Consider the following 22,168-nt stretch of genomic DNA (forward strand, 5'->3'; position numbering starts at 1 on the left):
ATATATTTATATATATATCTCTCTCTACATGTGTGTGCGTGTGTATACAATAGAGGAAAGAATGGAATTTATGTTTGCTTTTAATCTTTTGTGTCTTGATTGATCTATTTCTTCTAATAGATTTTTTCACGGGCTCTATCCACAAACATTATCTTGATTCATATGTGTCCCGGAAGCAACTTCTTTCTTCTTGCCATTACTTGTGCCATTCCTTGGAAACACCCTGAGAAATGAAGTGGAATAAAGAGAATTAATCTTATCAATTAGGATTGCAGAGAAACATGACTATTGGAAGTTTCTGTAAGGGATGGACAGAGAACAGTTTGTATCTGAACAACAGACATATAGTGACAACTCATTTACTTTTGCATAACTTACTCTCCAAAGACAGGCTCTTAGCTATCAAACACTTTGCAGCTGCATTAAAATGGAGCACTTAATAGAAACCTGAATGAAGATATAGAAGGCTGACCACAAGGCCAAACTCAGGAGGAAGAGATATTATATTTATTATCCCATGATGAATATAGTGTAGTCTACTTTCCTTGTATTTGATAGAGTTTGTATCTCAGAGTAAATGTTCTTATAGAGAACTGCATTTGTCCGTGGTTGCAAGAGTGGTTGAAGACTGCTTGCAAGAGAGCAGATACAGAAACTGAACACTTCTCATACACTTCTGGTGCACCTTTAAAGTCAAAGCTGCAACATCGTCGCAGAGAAGCAACGCGAAGGACTTCGTTCTCAGCCCAACAATTCTCTTAGAATTTAAATAACATTTTAAAAGAACAAAATGATTTTCCCTACTGAACCATTACAGCAGCACATGTCAGATCACAACTTTAAAACTAAACTAGAGCAACAGACTACGACCAGTGGATTAGATGCCACGAATTTGCACAACTGTAAAATTTTGGCATCATTCCTAGTAATGTGCTCCCATAACCGTGCTATCAGTACTTAACAGTCATTTAAAAAAAGACCCATAATTAACTGTGGTCAGCAGAAGGAAAATCCACTTAAAAACAGGCTGATCCAATCCTTCAGTGATGTTGATACCAGAGGTTTAGTAAAAGTAGACCTTAATTTTAAGTAGGCCCTAAAACACCTACTTTGTGTAAACTTTAAACAGAAGCAAGTTTCCTTTGAGTAATTTTCCTTTCAGCTAAAATAACTGTACTTTCTGAAGGTAACTGCATGTTTTGCAGACAGTATCTGCTTCTAGGACTGGTCACGCTTAAAGTTATAGTTATCACTGAGGTACTTGTGGGAATGGTATGCAGAAAGACTCTTGCTCGTGCTTATTCTTAGAGAATCCAAGGTCTCTGTTAAATTCCTCACTAATTATGAAGAAGGGCCAAAGATAAACAAGACTGGAAACAACATCTTTGTAGTGTCTTAAATGACTTGATTCACAACTCTGGTGCCAGGAGAAGAGATAAATCCTGTATGAACCAGAACAGTATCTTTTCCTTGAAGCCACCTTCATACGTCAACAGAAAGGCATCAACAATGCTTGCGCAGAAGCAGGGTCGTACAGCGGACAGCATAACTATGGGGCCATTATAACCACTAGAGACCACCGGAGACCACCGAAGACCCCTTCCCCAATTTGGTACGCTTGTGCAAAGACAGTTACATAATATATTAGCATATGCATAATATTTCTTGGAACAGGCGGGCTTTTCTTGGGAATTGTATGAATATTCATTTTTCTATAATGTATATAATGAGTGTGCTTTTGTCCCTAGGTGGACATGTTAGGTGGAGTGATCCCCCATGTCCCTCAGCCGAATAAAGTAATGCCTGCTCGTTGATGCTAAACCCAGCATTAAGGAGTTTTATTCCCTGTTTTGGTGACGACGTTAACTGAATACCAGTCTTGCGGCACCTCCGTCAATGATGCATGAAATATGATTGCAGAAATCTAAACCACCAATAAGTTTCAGAGAACAGCTTACTAAAAAAAACTTCCTTTTTACTAAGGTTATCAAACAAACTTTAGAGGAGACAGAGTATTCTTCTCTTATTCAGAGATAACAGTGTTGGTGGCTAAGGGAAGAGTGACTGATATCACATACCTGGACTTGTGCAAGGCATTTGACACTGTCCTGCATGACATCCTTGTCTCTAAATTGGAGAAACATGGACTTGATGGATGGACCACTCGGTGGATAAGGAATTGGCTGGATGGTCGCACTCCAAGAATTGTGGTCAATGGCTCGATGTCCCAATGGAGACTAGTGATGAGTGGAATTCCCCAGGGGTCAGTATTGGGACCGGCGCTGTTTAACATCTTTGTTGGTGACATGGACAGTGGGATTGAGTGTGCCCTCAGCAAGTTTGCTGATGACACCAAGCTGAGTGGTGCGGTGGACATGCTGGAGGGAATGGAATGCAATGTAGAGGGACCTTGACAGGCTTGAGAGCTGGGCCCGTGTGAACCACATGAAGTTCAACAAGGCCAAGTGCAAGGTCCTGCATGTGGGTCGGGGCAATCCAAGCTGGGCGGAGAATGGATTGAGAGCAGTCCTGAGGAGAAGGACTTGGGGGTGACGGTTGACAAGAAGCTCAACATGAGCAGACAATGTGCAGCTGCAGCCCAGAAGGCCAACCATATCCTGGGCTGCATCAAAAGAAGCGTGGTCAGCAGGTCGAGGGAGGTGATTCTCCCCCTCTACTCTGCTCTCCTGAGACCCCACCTGGAGTACTGCATTGAGGTCTGGGGCCCCCAACATAAGAAGGACATGGAGCTGTTAGAACGAGTCCAGAGGAGGGCCACAAAGATGATGAGAGGGCTGGAGCACCTCTCCTATGAAGACAAGCTGAGAGATTTGGGGCTGTTCAGCCTGGAGAAGAGAAGGCTCCAGGGAGACCTTATAGTAGCCTTCTAGTACCTGAAGGCGGCCTACAGGAAAGCTGGAGAGGGACTTTTTACAAGGGCATGTAGTGATAGGACGAGGGGTAATGGTTTTAAACCGAAAGAGGGTAGATTTAGATTTGCTATTAGGAAGAAATTCTTTACTGTGAGGGTGGTGAGACACTGGAACAAGTTGTCCAGAGAATTTGTGGCTGTCCCCTCCCTGGCAGTGTTTAAGGCCAGGTTGGATGGGGCTTTGATCAACCTGGTTTAGTGGAAAGGTGTCCCTGCGAATGGCAGGGTGGGTTGGAAGTAGATGATCTTTAAGGTCCCTTCCAACCCAAACCATTCTATGATTCTATAATTCTATGATTCTTCCCATGTTAAGATACACAAGAGATTAATACCTCACACCAGTCAGGCTGTTCTCTGCAGCTGAACACTAATTGCCACAGAAGCCTGAAAAGTTTGAGTTTACAGTGTGTGGCTCTTAAGCCTTGAAACAAGTGCTGGACTGTCACACTCTTCCACATTTCCATTAAATAGCAACACTTTCTGTTTGTGTGGAGGAAGGATGCCTAATGACTTTACGGACTGACTCTAAATTAGACACAGAGAGTGATACAACCAAATAATGCTACAAGGGTAGTGAAATAGAGCAGATACTGTCATGAAGTTAGGGAGGATACATAGCAAAGCAATGGAGACTTAGATCCTACAACCGTGTGTCATGCAGAAAATATATAACTAAAAAAGACTCATTTTTGAGAAAATATGTTGAGTGAAAACTGAGGGTGCAGAAAAAAGCTGAAATTGTAAATAGAGACAAGAAAAAAGGCTTCTAATCTGAAACATAATAAATTCCGTAGAAAATTTATTCCACCAGTGGAACAAAAAAGTATATCCCAAAACTAAAGAGTCATGAAAAAAATTATAAAGAGGACTTACTTGGGCTTCCTACCCTTTTGTGACAGCAAATTAGAATGAAATTAAGAAAACAGTAAGGACATAGAAATCTTGCACCTTCACAAACTTCATCATCTAGTTAGGTTTTCTCTCTTACCTTTTCATTTCCTCAATTTATATTTCTTTGAAAGGCAAGAAAAAGCAACTTAAAACAAAAGCATACTACCAAATTACCACGTGTTTCACAAGGTATCTTTCTATTTTTCCAAAATTCTAATACCAGTTGTATTAGTCAGCCAAAAATGTTATCCCCACTTGAGGGGAGAAAGGGTGAGAAAATGTAAAAATAAGCCACCTCTTATTTCCTAATTGAAAATACTGTGTTACTGGAAATAATCCCAGAGGATAGAAATGGAAAGTTGTATTAAATTAAACCATCGTTGTCCATTCTAAGCATTTTAGTGCTTGTTCAAGATTCATTTTAAGGGACCAATTTTAAAATCAGCAGAGGTTAATGTTAAGATGATACTTACATGCAGAAATTGTCAGTTGGGTGGTTCCAGAATGTAAATTTCTATTTTTTTTTGTCTTGGGAAACTATTTTCTACTCATAAAGTATGAATAGGTTTTTTCAGAATTCCAACTTAAATCTCTTGCTACAGTAATCTCCTAGTGTCTTAGTACAACATCATAACATCTTAAATAGTCCTCTAAGACTGGTTTGACCCATACAAGTCTAAAGACTGTTGCTTTAATGACTCTTAAAATAACCCCTCAGACACTTTCCAATGTGATTTATTTAGAATGCATTCATCAGTGTGTTCAGCTATTATCCAGCTACATCAGGAAACAAAATGCATGAAATTAGAAGAAGAAGGGGAAGAAAGGAGAGAATAGATTTTCACTCCTTTTCAACTTGTTCTTATTTGCAATATTTTTTTTTCTCTCCCTGTAATGCTTAGTTATTTTCTCAAGACTCTTCTCTCCCCATTACCACTGCATTTTATTTTATTCTTCCTTACTTGATTCATTGTTGTGGTAGGCGAGCCAAAGCTCCCCTCTCAGTACAGAATTGATTGCTTCCCCATAGGAGTGTCAGAAATCAGCAGGGAGTTGAAAAGATAAACACCCAGAGGCATTTCTCCAGGCAGAAACAAGAAGTAACAATATTTCCAACAATAGTTACTCATATCCATCTTGGTGGAAACACTGCTGACATAGGCAATAGAATTTATAAAAAACAAAATAGCAGAACAAAAGAATCTCTGTCGTGGAAGTCAGCAAAAGCCATGGAACTTGTCAGTGCCTCTGTTTATTCAGTCTGATAAGGCCTTGATGACTTTACCAAGTCAGATAGGGAAACTGTTCTTAACCAAAGAAAAAAAAAGGGGGGGGGGGGGGAAAACACTGTTTAGGCATTGGTTTTCTAGGCATCTGAGGAAATTGGTTTTTATTGTCTTTTTTTTTAAGTGTAGTTTTATAAAATTTGGAGTCCTTTTATAGTCTGAATTTCCAAAAACATTGATACTTTTTCTCCAAATTTTCAGTATTTGATCACATACTTTCTCACAAAGAAAGGTATGTTTCATCAGGAAAAAATAAAAATACTATTTCAACCTGAAAGATAGTTAATTAACATATGGCAGGTGATCAACAACCCTAAGCTTATATACAAAATTAAAAAACTTATAAATGATTGATGAAACTGCCCTGCAGTATCAAATAGGAACTAGTTGTTTAGGATTTAGTAGACTTAAAATACCTAGTACCCAGATCTGTAGAGGCTTTACTTAGTAACACAACACTGACCTGTCTTCTGTCCCATTGACCACTGGAATTCAGTCCCAAGACAGGCTGGAGAGATGGGTGCCTCAGGAAGACAGTTTCAGAAAATGACAGGTTAACAGCTAAACAGAAATGGCAAGCCAAGGAGGACAGGGAAAGGAAGACATGCTTGGTATCATGTGGGTACTGTCAAAAACAGAACTCAGTTTTCTATGTCCTTGATCAGACAATTAACTGTCCTTTTGAGGAATTAAATGAGTCAATTAAATCAAATCAAATTACATGTTACAGAACTAAATAAGTCAGAGGGGTCGGATTAATTGTGTGGCCCACTAACTCCAGTTCCGTCTTACTAGATTCTCTCTCAGTTCATTTATTGTGTCTTTTTCTTTTCTATTTTTTCTTTTATTCCTTTAATCTCACCTGTAGAATCACTTTTTAATTAATACACATAAGCAGACACATGTGTACATGCATAGCGTTCCAAGATGTAGTTTCTCTTTTTTAATTTTTTTTTTTTTTGGTAACTTAGTTGTGTTTAGCTGAGCTACTGTGAAAGGAACAGAAGTACTTTTCAAGTAAGCAGAATGCAAAATTTTTTACTAAAATAAAATACAATTGCAGTTTATATTTTTAAATTTGATGAAAATATAATCCATGCAAAACCATCTTCTCCAAACTAGGATATGAATTATCTATTGCTATTGTAGTAGAGGATCAAAGAAATTAAGGAATCTTTACTGCACAAGCCATTTCAAGTAGATTGAAAGAAGACCCAGAGAGTGTTAAACATGAATCTCTGATGGGTGGGGTTTGGATGACTTAGCAGAGAATTCCCTTGCACACTCTGTCTGGGAAACAGTTCCAGAGCTGAAAGACCAGGTTACATCATACATGTACTGCAAAATTTAAGAAAATGGAAAGCTGGATAGGGCAGCCAGAATCCTGACACAAGCCGAATGATACATAGAAAAGCAACTCAAATTTTTGAGATTGCAAATTGTGTTGTTAGAAAAGATGCAAAGATTATCTGAGATATATGACTCCCAATTCCTGCTTTAATCATTACATCTTACTGTTATTGTCAAGTCCAATAATGTTCTAATTTCTTCTATTTTTTTAACTATTGTTTCCTATTTTTACATAAGTTTGTTTTCAAAGTTCTCAAAAATTATAGACTTCATTTTCCTCTTTCTTATTTTACAAAAGGTAGCCATAAAATCATCTGATGATGTCACATTTTCAGTGTTTCCTCCTCATTCCAAAATTCCATACCTCACTGGATTTACAGTATAGGAAAGATTTCTCTCTTATGAAAGTTAGTCAGGATTCACTGATTCAGGCCTTTAGAGAGCACTCGGATTAACAGGACTGACAGACAGTCTAGGTGTAAATTATAAACGTATGAAAGCAAGGACTAAAACTACGGCAAATTAAACACAATATTTTGTTTAACAGATCTCGCCTAAGAACATCGTGACTTATTCTTATTGAAGGAAATAGCATGTAGCTATTGAAGTACAGATCTCATTTGTCTTAATAGAGTTCTTAATACTGAAAAAACTTCCCCAGACTCCTTCAAACCAGCATTATCATTTTGTCAAAATATGACTTTGCCATTTGTGTGAAACTTACACTGTAGATCTATGACTTTTTTTATTCAAGTTTTCTATTGTTTAGTGTGTACTAAGCCTTAAAACCTACTTGTGATTAAATGTCATAAACAAAAAAAAAAAATTCCTCATTTCTAGTCATACATTGCACATCTGAAGCTGAGCTATTACCTCCTGATTACTTCTGCATCTATGCTCTGCAGTGGGGAGCAGCCAATGAAGTTGTTCTCAACCTAAAGCTATTCTGCCCTACTGTGCTCTTCCAGCCACAAACTACACATAACCACAATGTTTCCATGGGGCACCACTACAGAGTGAGGCTGCAGGACCAGCAGAAATTGCAGATTTACTGGATAGGTTTCCCAGAATTTCCCCAAGCCCATCCCCTGCTCATGAACCCTTGCTATTTCAGTAGTGATGGCTCTGGGTGTTAGTCTACTACAATACTAACACAGAATACCACCTTCATAGTAAAATGTCTACCACTACCTTCAGACTAACTGTAGATCGAATTTTAGATGCAAGTTTGAAATGAGATTTTTTTTTTGGCAACACCTGCACAAATAAGATAAAGATGCATTAAATAGTTCCACTAAGAAAAACATAAATCCAGACATTGAAGTTTAACTCTTCCTCTTATATCTTGATGATAAGGATAAATTATTTCTTCATTTACTTCTTTTGGTAAGAAATTGGAAGGTAGCTTCTAATATTTCCTAGACCTTCATCGCCTGGACTTAGAAAAAAAAGCGAAAATTTCAAAAATGCTGTACTCAGCTCATGTGAAAAATGGAATATAAGCTTTAGAGAAGGGTAAATAGGTTGAAAAGATTTTCCATTCTCATCATTGAAAAGATGACAGTACTGGTCATATCTGGCATATAAAATCTTACAACAGCTGTTACAAAATATTTTCACAAGACTATGACGCTAGTACAACTAAATACAATATTAATTTAGTTATTTTTTCTGTAATGCTGTGATTAACCTCTAGTGGGGACAGGGAATGTTGAAACAATTACATATCATTTATAATGCATTAGAATATTTTAGCAAAAAATACAAATACTGTAATATTTTTCATACATTTAGCCCTTTTTTAAACTAAAATAAAATGCCCATCTTGTATGGTGAATTGAATGGAACCCACTTGCTTTGCTTTTCTGCATGTTATTTCTGCATATGGCAAAATTTATAAGACTTGACGAGAATTCCAGAAAGAAAATTATTTGCACTTCGTATTTGTACAGGACAGTAGGCAAACATCTTCAAATTCTATCATCAAATGAACTGTAGAATAATTCATCCTTTCTCATGAGCCCACTAAAAAGTGATAGCTCATAATCAAGATCACATTTTTTTGCACAATTATTTTACATCACACACGATCTATTATATGGTCACCTGCAAGAGAAATTTCATTAGAGCTTTCTATCATTTGTGCTCTGCCCTGTAGAAGACCCAGTCTTGCTTCTTAATATTGTAATCTCTGGAGCAGTAGCACGCTGCATTGGCATGTGATTTGCGCACCAAAACAAGAGAACACAGCACTCCTCTCACTTTATTGCAGAGCTCAGTTCATAATTTAAACTCTGATGTTCTCTAACTCTGGTATTTAATTAATCTGCAGAACTTTATAGAAGTAGGAAGGAGTCAGAAATAATCTCTGTAGTTCCAAGAAGGATAGGAAAGACACTGGGAAAATGATAACTAATATGCTTGCCATGTAACACATACATACTCACCCAACCAATCAAACTAAAATGTTTTGTCTTTACTCTTATTATGAGGAAGGAGGAATATCTAATTTTTTTGATTAGCCAATAAAACTGGATTAACACTCAGGAAGAATGTATCTATTGTTTAAAACAGTCACTGGTATTATTTTGTATGACTCCAAAGAGGAATAAATATTGTCACTGACCCAGTGACCTGCTTGGCAATAGCTATACCTTTTTTACTTAAAAGCCTCCTATGCATAACACTTAGGAGTTAGTAAAAACTACCTGTTTATAAAACCATTGTGACCATGAGTGTTTTCACAAATACTGGTTAGAGAACAGACATAATTTTTTAACATAAACCTGTTGATTACAGTTGGCCCAGATTTAGGTTTCCTGGAAATCATTTTTTCAATTTTCAAGTAAGCATTGGTTATGGACACAATGTTTACTAGCCATAGGGGCAAAATACAAATAGCAATGTGTAACTACAGTGTTTCTGTACAGACTCTATCACAATGTTTAAAAGAAATCACCAATGAAACCCTCTAATGTACTTTGAAGAAATAGTCAAAGCTATGAATCACAACTGCAATATTTTACATTCAGGTCCATCTTTGTCCTCCATTAAAATTCCCTTAGAGTAGATATTATTTTTCACGTAGTACATCAAAGGATAATGTCTTGCCAAATGTTTCTTTGAGATTATTATAGAACTTTGGGTTTCATTCTGTATTACACTTATCAGACTCTTTGCAGGGTGTGATTCATTGTCACCTATCTCCACTGTGTCCTCTTTATATCAGGCCTTCTTTCTACAATATGCACTTGCAAACTTGAGAACTGTGCAGCCAACAAGAGATATTTACCCTCTCAACCTACCAGAAATTCCTCCTTAAATTTACAGAATAGAAGTGTACTGTTCAGTAGGGTCTTCATCCTGCGTGCTATTGAATACTAGAAAGCTCCAAAGAAATTTTGGCAAGAACTAAGAACATTATTTACCTGGCACAGGACCCTGAAAACTAATAGTAAGTGTGGTTAAGGAAGAAAATAGGTGAAAAGACATTCAGACATGATACATATGATTCTTTTTCCTAATCTAAATCGTCTTCTATTCAATTGCCAATGCATAAAGTAATTTAATTTGGCAGAACTTGTACTTGGAAGAACATTGCGTCCTGAAGGTGGTTTTGTTATGCAAAGCCTTCCTTTTAGCTTTCAGCATGCAAGGTATACACCATGCCTATACCAATAAGCTAAATCCAGAGAACATATATAAATAGAAAGGAAAAGGGTGTACATTTACTATTGGTAAATGAGTCTGAGTTTAAATTAATATAAATTGATTAGTCTACAGGGAGTCTAATTGTCATGCAAACTACAGTAACCTATACTCTCCTCTGATTTGGCTGACTGTTCTTTCTATTTTTTTAAACCAAAATCCTCGGACTTCTTCCTGTGAATTACTCCTTTAACAGCATTTTTATGTCATTTTGCACATATAGATACAGCTCTGATTATTGGTATTATAGATAGCTAAAAATATTTCATATTTATGTCTAGGAGTACCAGAACAACTGAACTGGAAACCACTAGTTTGATAGAAAGATGAGTTTTCTTATTGACAGTTATAAATAACAAAAAAAATAACAAACTTTTCAGCTTTGTCTAATAAATTCGGTGATAACTGAAACTCCTTGAAAAACTTTTCCTGGCATTATGAAATACATCTTGTGATATAACAGAGATAATTGAAGACACCATTAGAAGGAATGATCTCAATCTTGCATTAAAAATCAAACACCCTTGTTTGCCCATATGCTGCTTACATAAACTAAAATGAAAACTGCTATTCTCCAGTAATGATCCAAAATGGTTTAATTATTCTCTTTAAAGTGATTGTGTTTTGGATCATCACAGCAGAATGTGATAAGAATTTTAGCAAACTTTTGATGTTTAAAGCCACACTAAAAATGAGCTATATCCAGATACCAAAAAAACTATTTTATTTATAATCTTCGTTTAGTGTTTGAACTACAAATTCCGGTTCTAGAGTTGTTTAAAAGATCATGGGTTTCATAGGCTTTCACAAGTAAATTAATATCTTCGGGAGTTTTTTGTGTTTGTTTTGTTTTGTTTTTTTTTACTTTTTCTTCCATTTTTTTCCAAAGAACAGTGCTTTCAGTAAATACAGAGCAAATAATTACATGGGAAAAAAAAGTTTTACTTGGTTGTTTTTCTCACTTGTAAAGTTGCTGTTATTATTCCATTCTCTATTGAATAATTTCAAAAAGGGCATGAGAAAACTGAAGAAAAAAAGAGAAAAAGTGACAAAATAAACCAAATCTCACCACTAGAATTCACCTTAAAAATTCCCAAAGTGTAACAGAATTTTTACAAAATTTCCTAGACCAGTTCTTCTAGGGAACGAAGATTTCCTGTGAAAAATATGGCAAATGGGAATCAGGGTAGGCTGGGGAGGAAAAGGGAAGGAGAAGGGTAAATAAGTGCAGCAAAAACAGGTTCTGAGGAATACACATAATTTTGTCTGCTTTAGATCACAATAGAATTTTTAATAAATAAATTTCTTTTTCTTTGTAAAGACACTTTTTTGAAACAGTAGATTTAGCCCAGTCATTTGTGTCATTTGTTTTATAAACCATCTTTTCTTGTCCCCATCCCCACCCCATAATGTCATAAAGGTTTTATATTTGAGTCTCTTGCACATTGTCTTTTGAGTTCATTCGGATCAATAATGGTTCATGCACAGAACTGTGTATTGAATTTATTGTGTTAACTGTTGTTGTGTGGTTGAAAGGAGACTTATAAGAATTATAGTGATTTAGGTGCTCATGCTCTATTGCTGGCATGGGCAAGTGACTCTCTATGGTTGTGTCACCTGTAAGCTCATCATCCACATTAATGATCTCTACAGTCCGTGTTGGAGCATGATGGTTCTGCCGGTGATGCTGTTTCCTCATTTTGTAGAAAATTACCAGCATCACAGCAGCCATGAGAGTGATAGCCACAAAACAACCAATTATGATTTTAGTAGTCTTCATAACCTCATCTATTCCTGGGATCCCATTGTTTGTGTCCGTCACAGGAATGGTGAATGTTTTTTCTGTTGATCTTGTGCTCTGTGGAGTGAGTGAGGTTGTCATGTTAGTGGTCTCCCAGTTGGTAACTGGTGTGGGCCCAACCTGCTCTGTGGTCTGTGCCTCATCCTGAGAAGGTTCCACAGTCTCTACTGTGACAGTTGAAAAGTACGTGTAACCAGGGTTATCCAGGGCAGTCACATTCAGTGTGGCAGAAGCTGTGGTATTCCCAACAGAGTTACTCACCATGCATGTATACAAACCTGTGTCTTGCACAGTTACCTTTGTAAAATTTAATGTGCCATCACTGAGCACAGCAATCCGAACTCTGTATGCCCCATGTGTCATAACGGATCCATTTGGAGTAATCCAAGACACAGAGGTCAGGGAGGTTGATGCCCGGCATTTCATCTCTGCAGCCATGCCTTCTGTGACGTTGAGGTCTGCTGGTGGCTCCACTATGACTGGAGCATAACATGTGAAGTAATTCAGGTCCAGCTCACCAATGTACCTCCCTTTTAAACTAGGAGGTGTGTGGCAACGGGCACAGCATGCAGTATTGGAGGGTGCCTTGTCTTTAATCCACCAGCTGAGCCAAAGGATATCACAGTTGCAGTTCCAAGGATTGTGATGCAAGTGGATCCTTTCTAAGCGGAGTGGTGTGAATAGGTCATGAGGCAGTAGTGTTAGATTGTTGTGTGCCAGATTGATCTCTACAAGTGACTGAAGGTTATCAAAAGCATTCCTTTCTATCACTTGAATTTGGGACTGTATCATCCACAATTTCTGAAGATGCATTAACCCTTGGAAAGAACCTGGCCGGATGGCAGTCAGGTGATTCCCAGAAAGATCTAACTCATCCAGTTTTACAAGTGGGGTGAGGTTAGGAATCTCTCGAAGATTGCACATGGCAAGGTTCAAATACCTCAAGTTGGATAGACCTTCAAAGGCACCTTCTGAGATGTATGAAAGCCTTTTCAATTCCCCCAAATCCAACCTCCGGAGAGAAGGGATTCTGTTAAAAGCATAAGAAGGTATGCTCTCAATGGGGTTGTTTCTCAACCACAGTTCCTTCAGTTTTGACAGGTATACAAAAGCCCCATTTGGGATAGTGGTCAGACGGTTGTCAAAGAGTTCCAAAGTGTTGAGATTGGCCAGACCATTGAAAGCTCCTATTTCAATTGTTCTGATGTGGTTCCTGCTGAGCTGCAGGATTTCTAGGTGCCTCAGATGCTTGAAGCTATTAACTTTAATGATTTGGATCTGGTTCTCATGGAGATTGAGTAACCGGGTGTTGGTGGAGATGCCGTCTGGCACGTCTCTCAGATTTTTCCGTACACAAATCACTTTACTGAACTGGTTGCTGCAGGAGCAGACAGAAGGGCAAGTTTGAGCTCTCACTAGACCAGCCACCACAAGAAGCTGAAGAGCCAACAGCACCACAAGCAGGGGGTCAAATAGGGCCCTGTTAAACCTAGGACCTATCATTATCTGCTGTGGATGTAAGGTCATCTTGTTCAACATTCATAATTTATTTGGTGTTGGTCCTTCTGGAGTTCAAATAGCCTGAAAGAAAGAAAGAATGGAGAAGGAGAATGTTAAATTAATTTCAAATATTTAAGTGTGCTTTCTAAAGACTTCTACAGTCCTTTCAGTCAACTCTCCCAATTTCATGAAACTGTAGTGAGATTAGCTATAGCAATTCTAATATTTTGTTTCCTGTACAACTACGTATGTCAGTTGTAGTTGGTAATAAGATAAGAAAAAGCCATACACTAGCATTTCTAATCACTCCAATGTGTAATGCATGTAGCTGGATGGCAGGTAACAAGTTCAACCACAGTAGATACCTAAAAGAAATGTTCTAACTCTGGGGGAGAGTTGAAAGAAGTGTCAAGGGCCTTAAAAGGCAAAAATAAGTAGGATAAGAATCATCAGAATATTCAAGGTGTTAACCTTCTTGACACATTATAAGACAAGACAACCGATAATACGAAGAGTTAGTGGAGACTCCTGTTTTGTATGGGTTAAAATCTTTGACTGTACAAATGTGATTCCTGCATTGGAGTTTAACTAGAAGTAAAGACTTTAATACTGAATGTAGCAGGTCATGCAAATGTCAGGGCAAGACCTTGTCTATTTCAAATTAAAATAATAAAATACAAAATAAACACGCTGAGCATCAATTCTTCCCTACCATTAAACAGTATAATCCAATTTAATGATATTTCCTCCTCAGTTGTTTTGTTTGGCATCAGCAGCAGAGAAACACTCATTAGTAAATGTGTGCTGAACACAGAAATAAGAATAGCTATTTAAATGCTAAAAAATAGCACTGTAGTTTCAGGGTTGGGAGTTTCATTGGCACATCTGAAAAAATCCTACAGATCTCACTGTAAGGGGAAAAAAGACCTATACACTACAAATGATCACTACCATTTTAAGAATTTCAGTACTGATTCATTTGTGGTAGCTCTTAAAGCCCCCAGCCCTCAGTTAATTTTCAATCTGCTGCTCAGTGCAAGGTCCCTCTGTTATAGAGATAATGGAATTTCCAATAAATCAGACAAAAGTGAAGTTTTATAAATTACAGAAAGCTTAAAGCATATTTATAACCTAGAGCACCCAGATGCATAATACATGTATTCAGTAAAACAAAATACTATAAGGCAATGGTTTTCCACTCCAGGCTCCAAATTGTTTCATTTTGTGTAAAAAAAGTTCTCTCTCTTTAAAAAAACAAAAAAAACAGGAAAAATTATATTAACTTGCATCTCACTGCAATTCCTTTAATAAAAGACTTTTTTTCTAATTATATATTGAGACAATGTGTTTTTGAGAATTAATTTCTGCATTTTTTAAAAAACTTGTTCAGAGCTAGCAAGTGTTCTCATCTCACTTTTAATAATTTACTGCAGAGAAAGCCAATATAATAGTTAAAAACCTGTGAACGGGAATGGGAAAGTCTGGGCTGTATCTGTTTGATCTGCTCTGCAAGTGCTATTTGTAAAACATTATTCTTGTTGTGAAAGATTAATGAAACTAATATGTTTTGTAACCTTGAGCAAGTCACTCAACTTCTGTCTCTGTGGCTTACTCTTCTGTCATATGACTCTGGAGAACCCTGTGGCTGTATTATTAGATGTTACTGCTCCCACCTCTCCATCTCTTCCCTCTGTAAACTGTACTTCTGAACATTGGCTTCATGGGTTTAGGATAATGTACTACACTAGATGAGGGGTGGCTGCTGTACACTCCTTCTTTTTTACTTCAGGCTTACAAGGTCGCTTACCTCTTCAGAGGTTCTGAACACAATATGTGGAGAAACACTCTCAAACTAAACACTAAAATTCAAGTTCCGTTACACCAAAAATACAACTGTAGTAAAACTATCTGCAAAAAGGAGGTGAAAAGGACCTGGTTCCTATCTTTCTTACACTGTCATGAAGAAGAATCTGCCCATTGTGCTCAAAAGAATTATGTCAATGAGCTTAATACCAATTTCAGGTTCTTTAGTTAAGATCTGTGATCCATGAATTTTGCTGTTGAATAGTAATTAGCCATCTTCTTTTATAGTTAATGTAATTGTATTAGCATTTTCATTTGTCACTAGTTGGTTTTTTTATTCAGTAGATTTTTCTTTTCTTTCCTTTCTCTTTTTTTTTAAATTATTCTAAAACTTATCCCCAAAGGACTTGAACTAAATAATAAATTCCATTAACAAGTAATAAAATAGATAAAAAAACACACCAAACCAATTATTTTACCGTTGCACCGGTGCAATATTATTGTCTTCACTGCAACCGAGATGAGAACTCAGCCCGCTACGTCCAGCTTCAGAGCTGCCAGTTATCCTTGTACGGCTGGTGTGGCACCAGGAGCATGTGTGGCTTGCAGAGATAAAGGAATCTTCTGTGTTCTGTCTCAGACCCATTCACTGTTAAAGGCCAGCTTTAACATACCATACCATATGGTTTCTTTACTTTTATTTTTGCTACTTTCCACTCTCATTTCTGTATCTTGGATACCCTGAAGGATCAGGAAAACTATGGGATTTGTAGAACAAGAAAGTGTAGGAAAAATAAGAAAGGTCATGAGAGAGCAAGTACCCTCAACATCAGCCAGTGTATGCGTAAATTCCCTTCAGTCACTTCTTTGACAGCCTTCCTAAAGCAAAGTTGATGACAACCATGCTGCAAGCACTCCAAGGCATTTCCCTCCTGTTCCAACTTCTTGCGCCTGATGGTATGTCCCACCATTCCCTTCACCTACTCCTTTATCCAGCAAATCTTCCCTTTCCATCACTACACACATGCTCCATGGGTTAAAAAAGATAAAAACATTTTATTTGAATACAGTACTTCATTATAACAAATAAATTGTCCAGTTATGAGTCTGATTAGCAAAAATTGTTCAACCCAAACGAAAATGTTTCCATGTCTCAGTTGCAAAAAGATTTGTAAAAGAAATATTTTTGATTTATCTTCTTAAAATAAATTCCTTATATTCCTGCCATTTTTGGCTGTTGACTCAAACAATGAATCAGTCACATAAAACAACTCTCTCCTTGTGCTGAAAGCCAAAATTGCCCATGGCTTTTACATTTACTTTTTTCGCTGGTCCTGTACTAGGAATGTCTCAATCAAACATATGCCTCAGAAGTACAATCTATCAAAAACCCACAGGGAATTCTGCAACCCTCAAATTTCTGCAAAATTCAAATCTGTGTATACTTCAATTATAAGCTCAGTCACTGACTACTTATTAGCCACTCTGAGTGTATAATCTTGAAGACAGGATTGCCATTTTGTGAGATGTAGATGGAGAGTTCTAGATATGTTTTCAAATGTGTTGGTGATTGTTGCCGTTTAAGGCTGGGAGGGCAGTTAAGCAGAGGACAGACACTCTCTATTAACCTTCTCCTTCCCTAAAGGAGAAAAGGCAAAAAGGGAAAGAGACTTATGCGTTGGAAAGTTAAAACAGTTTTAATAAATAAAAACAAGGAAAAAGAGTATAATGGATAATGAAGTATATACAAAATCACTACTGAGCTCCTTCAGATGACGATCATGTCACCACTGACACTGCAGGGTAGACACTGGGGATTCCCGAACCTGAAGCAGCAGCAGGCGGGAACCAGATTCAGGAGCAAAGACAGGAAGGTGGGCAGAGTCCTCCCAGGATGTCCGCCATAGGGGAAAAGAGCATGACCCTCATGGTCCCTCAGCTTTAAACTGAGTATCACATGGGTGGGATGGAATAACCCATTGGTCAGGTTTGGGTCACCTGTCCTGTCTGCTCCTCCCTGCAGGTGAGACATTTTTATGGTCCCTTCCTTTGTGGAACAAAGAGACCCAACAGGGACCCTAGTTTCCATGGCAACAAGCACGTGTAGTCAACTTCAGAAAGTACAGTAACTTAAAAGAAACTTAACTGAAAAGTCTGTTCTAGTCCAAAGCAGGACAGTGTGTTTGATTTTTCTGTGTCTAAGCTGTATCTTCTTTCATATATAAGCACAGAAGATCTATATTGCCATTACTCTGGAATGTTTTCTGGGAGGTAGTGAGAGCATATCTTAGCTTTTGTAGCCATTTGATTTAACTTTGGATTTATTTACATTACTACACTTTTTTCCCTCTTCTTTGGTAATACAGGAAATAAAATAGAGTATTTAGCATGACCACAGCAGGTCTTATGTGTATGTCTTTAGCAGCTTTGGTGCTGCTAAAGTCCAGGGGAGCTGGGCTTTAGTGGATTCAAAAACGCCACTGTGACCAGCAGTAAATATACTAGGCAATGCCTTGCATGAGCTTTGCATGGGGAGCTTTGCATGAGATTAAGATACTGTAGTGAGACTCCTAGTGGCAGTAGGGATGTATTAGAAACGTCCTTTCTTTTATCCTGGTGGTTTTCCACAGCTCAGAGCTTAAGTACTCAGGAAGTCTTGGTGCAGTCATTTCACATCAGGGTAATTTTAAATCATAAATACTGTAGAAATACTCTGGAAAAACATAGCCAGCACAAAAACATAGTGGAAAATTCATTTAAAGCCTTGAAGAACATTATGGAAATATTTTAACGGTCTTTACATAAAGACCCATTTGGAACTCTCTACTAGAGTAATTTGCTATTCGATATCTATGTGTTACACTAGAGACACATGAAGGTTTAGCTTTATAAATCCACACATGAAACACAGACCATCAAGCAGCTTCTTTAGTCTTTGCTGACAACTCTTTGTCTTCTAAGTGATGTTTTTACTTCCTTTTTCTAGTACCAAAATATCAACTCTATGGTCAATTCAATAACACTAGTACCCTCTGCTGTATAGATTTAAAATGTAGTTTAAAATGCTAAGAATTTCCTTACTGTACAGCCGGTTCCCCAGACACCATAAAATTATTAAATGTGTTTCCAAACATGACCTTAAGTCTGTCTGTAGTATTGCTCTAATTACCAAAGTATATATCATCTTTCATTTTAGTACAGCAATGCATATTCTCTTTATGGCCATGGAGACATACATATAATATACATATACAGAGAGTGATTTTTTTGTTTTGTTTTCTGTTTCCACAGAACTCAAAAAATCTTTTTTCAAATTGACATTTGATATACATGTTCTCCTCTCTATAGCTTATCTGATACTTACTTAGGCTTGATGTACTATGCTTTTTCCTTTGAGCAAAAAGCATTGCTCTCTTAAGATCCAATGCAGAAGATGAAGCAAGGAATGACAAAGCTAATCTACCTCTGCAGATATGCACAGTGCAGTTTTCCTTAGGGACAGCTTGAATTATGCAGTAGTTATGCTATTAAAGGTAATTTTGCCAAATGTGTATGCAGAGATGTCATGCTTATGTGCATTGTAATGGAACCCACAATTCATTTTTCTATTTTTTTGTAATTAGGTCTTAGGCCTGTTGTGCTTTGATCTCTCTTTGTTATTTTACCAGAAGAAAGTAACAACACTCACTCTGATCTCTGAAGGATTTTCCTGTAAAGGTGGGCTTTGATTAAAAAAAAGAAAACTTCTACAACATTCCTAAAGATCTGCCTAATGAGGTATGGCAGGTGGCAGAGATATTTTCCCAAGCTCCAGTGCCCCTTAGCTGGATTACTGGCAGTTTAGTTGCTGTTGTCAACTCATACTTAGCTTCCTGTCTAGTCTGTGGGTCTATGAATAACTATCTCAGCAGTGGAGGGGTGCAATGCAAAGGCCGTGGCTTTATCTCAATGTATGGTTTATGATACAATCTGATCTAACACACTTTGGTTGGTCCTGTCCATCTGCCATTAAAAAATGAGATGTGATGCTATATGTCACTGTGTTGAAAATATAGACAGAATCCATCAGCTATCAGGTCATTAAAACATCACAGTAAAATTAAATCATCACAAATACATCACAGTTAAATCTCAACTAAAACACAGTTAAATTATCACAGCTCTCCCTCAGCTGTGTGCCAGAGAAGTGCAGGATGAGGAGCATTCAGATAACTTTTTACAACTTCTTTCAAGTTGACAAATATGTGGATGGATTCAGAAAAAACAACTTTTCTTCACTTTATGTAGCACAGTTGTGTATGCTGTACATCACACCCTTTTAAAGAGGTTTCTGAGAGACCTTTGCTAAGATATCAGCATTTTTTAGTAAACAAGCCACTCTACAATTGCAAATTAAATGGCAGATTTCCAACCATATGAAAAGGAGCTAGGTGCGTCAAGCAGCTAATTATGCTGTGAAGTCTATTCCAGTACTGTCAGCAGTGGAGAATTGAAAATAGTTTCTGTATGGAACAGAGCATGGAGTACAGCAATAAAAATAGGTCTAAATCCCAGGATGGCCTTATGCAGAAGTGATTATTTTGACTCTCTTTTCAGGAAGTCTTGAATGTTCTCAGGGCCTGAGACTGATTCCCTTTTGGCAGCAATGCCAGCAGTGGAAGCCAAGGGAATTTCAGTGTAGATACCAGGAGACAAGTACACAATCTGTTTTAGCTCCACAAAATACTGAAACACATGAGGGTAAACCCTATCCCAGAACAGAGACTGAACTGTGGGCAGGAAGCTCCACTGGGGTCATAAATCCTCTACCAACATCTGCTCTGCAAATGCTCCTGCAGCCTCAGATGCGTGTCCCCATATGGCTGAGAAGGGTTGGGCTGATAGAACCACATTGCTACGGATTCACTCACCATACCCTCCTGCTCCCCTCCCTGCCTTTTCTGTGCTGAAATTCCTTTCCACCTGGCTGAACCCTTGAGGACTAGAGCTTTCAGATCAAGAGAAGTACAAACAGTTTACATGCTGTTCCCTGCCCATATACAGTACAAAGAAAGACATCATTCTTTTTCTCCATTGAATGTCTTCGCCACCAACAGAGGAGCACATCCAATGTTCTTAATAGATCAGTACAATAATCATCATGCAAAAATCAGTAAACTGGGTAACAGTAGATCTCATCTTTTTCTCTTCCTAATCTTATTTTTTTATTTTTCTTATGGATTGGCTCCTATCTGAGGTGTTTGGGTTTTTTTAAACAGACTGGTTTACAGTGAAAACCCATCACTGCAACTATATAGCTGTGCATCTTTTTCTCCATTCTTAAAAATCAGTTTTCCCTTTTCACTGCTATAGGACTTTAAAAGTCTCAACAACAGTTTAGGGAGCCATTGCAGTAATGCCTAAAAACCTGGGAGGTTTCAAAGCCCAGCAGCTTTTATCTATTTGGGTTTTATTTTATCTTTAGTTAAATACAGCAGAGGCCAAAGAAGCCTAGATAGGCAGCCCTGCAATGCAAACTGATTACTCATGAGATCAGATAAATCAAAACACCCACAATGCAAATTATTCTCCCCTTACCTGTTTCACTGTTTCACTCTGGGACACAGACAGGATTTTCTGTGGCCCCTGGAAGCATGTAAGTGTAGGTGACAGAGTGGATATTGCTGTACCACAGATACTTCTTGGTTCTCTTCTGCAAGCCTTTTAAGACTCAGCTGAATCACTTAGACACTGACCTGAAAGACCTAAATGTGACTGGACACATTCAGTCCTCCTGAATCACCACTGATTTCAGGGGAGTTCATTCAAGGATGAGTTTGATCCAGTCTGCCTTTTTCTTCTTTTCTTTCACTTTGTTATACAGAAAACAGCTTTATTTCACACCCCTCATTTTCCAGCAGGATTTCATTTTTCCTGCCTCATGTCTTCCTAATGTTTAAAATTTTCTCCTTAACTTCAGGTAACAGAAATGAACATGAAATAGACATTTTAAAAATGAGAATTTTAGTGCACACTGGTCTAGGTAAAAATATTTGCATTTTAGCTGGAAATTAAGGGATTTCACAGTGTTTTTAACTAAATAAGTCTAGTATGTCCCTTTATTTATAAATATTCTTTTACTCTCAAGCATCATTTGCACTTTGTATCCTCAGTACAACTCATAACATTTGCTATATTTTATAGGAAAATCATAGGAAATATCAGACAATATGTAACGGATATTTCTTTAGGACATACTTATTTTTATTAAGAGGAATTATTTGGCTTCTTTATTGACCTTTCTCTAGATGTCACCCAAAGAGTGAAGAGGACAAAACAGTCCTAATCTCTCTGTTCAGGCTGCTCATAGTGGTATGAATACGAGCAATCTATGAACTGTTCACGATGAACTAACTTAAATTCTCTCAGAAAAGCCACCACAATACAGCTTAGTACTAGTCCACCCAGAAACATTCTAGAAATTTAATTGGAATTAACTTTTAAAGTGGGTTAATTGTATTTCATTAAATCTTTGTGTGGACGCTCTTATCTAGAATTTAATTTAAGCTAAATTGAATCAAGGCCACTGTAATTTCAATTAAGAGTGTCATAAAAGAATGTAATGTAGTTTAGCTAGTCCCTTTTCAAAGTTAATTTGGATTCATTTTCTTGAGACCCCATGTAGACATTAGGAACTTTTGTTCTGTATCGACTTGGGCTCGATTCAAACCAATTACTACATAAAGGTAAAAAGGCTTTCTAATTCATCACTAATCCCTCGGGTTATTCAAGTCCCATTTTGCTCTTCTTACTTCACTAATTCAGTTGATAAAACACAGTTTCTCTGAATATTTTTTGCTTGTTTGTCTTCCTTGATGATCTTAAAGGTTCTTTCCAACCAAAATGATTCAATGATTC

The 22,168-nt window shown here is 37.5% G+C and overlaps 1 protein-coding gene across 1 annotated transcript; it reads right to left on the minus strand.

Moving 5' to 3' along the window:
- Positions 1-11,590: 11,590 nt before the first annotated feature.
- On the minus strand, positions 11,591-13,507 carry LRRC4C (leucine rich repeat containing 4C). Its single transcript, XM_068399756.1, has one exon. It carries the CDS (start codon positions 13,505-13,507, stop codon positions 11,591-11,593), a length of 1,917 nt encoding a protein of 638 aa, XP_068255857.1.
- Positions 13,508-22,168: the final 8,661 nt, after the last annotated feature.

Source organism: Nyctibius grandis, chromosome 4, assembly GCF_013368605.1.
Source record: "Nyctibius grandis isolate bNycGra1 chromosome 4, bNycGra1.pri, whole genome shotgun sequence".
NCBI classification, from domain to species: domain Eukaryota; kingdom Metazoa; phylum Chordata; class Aves; order Nyctibiiformes; family Nyctibiidae; genus Nyctibius; species Nyctibius grandis.

Excerpts from the sequence above, each read along its gene's own strand:
- LRRC4C (XM_068399756.1), bottom strand. The coding sequence starts at position 13,507 with ATGTTGAACAAGATGACCTTACATCCACAGCAGATAATGATAGGTCCT.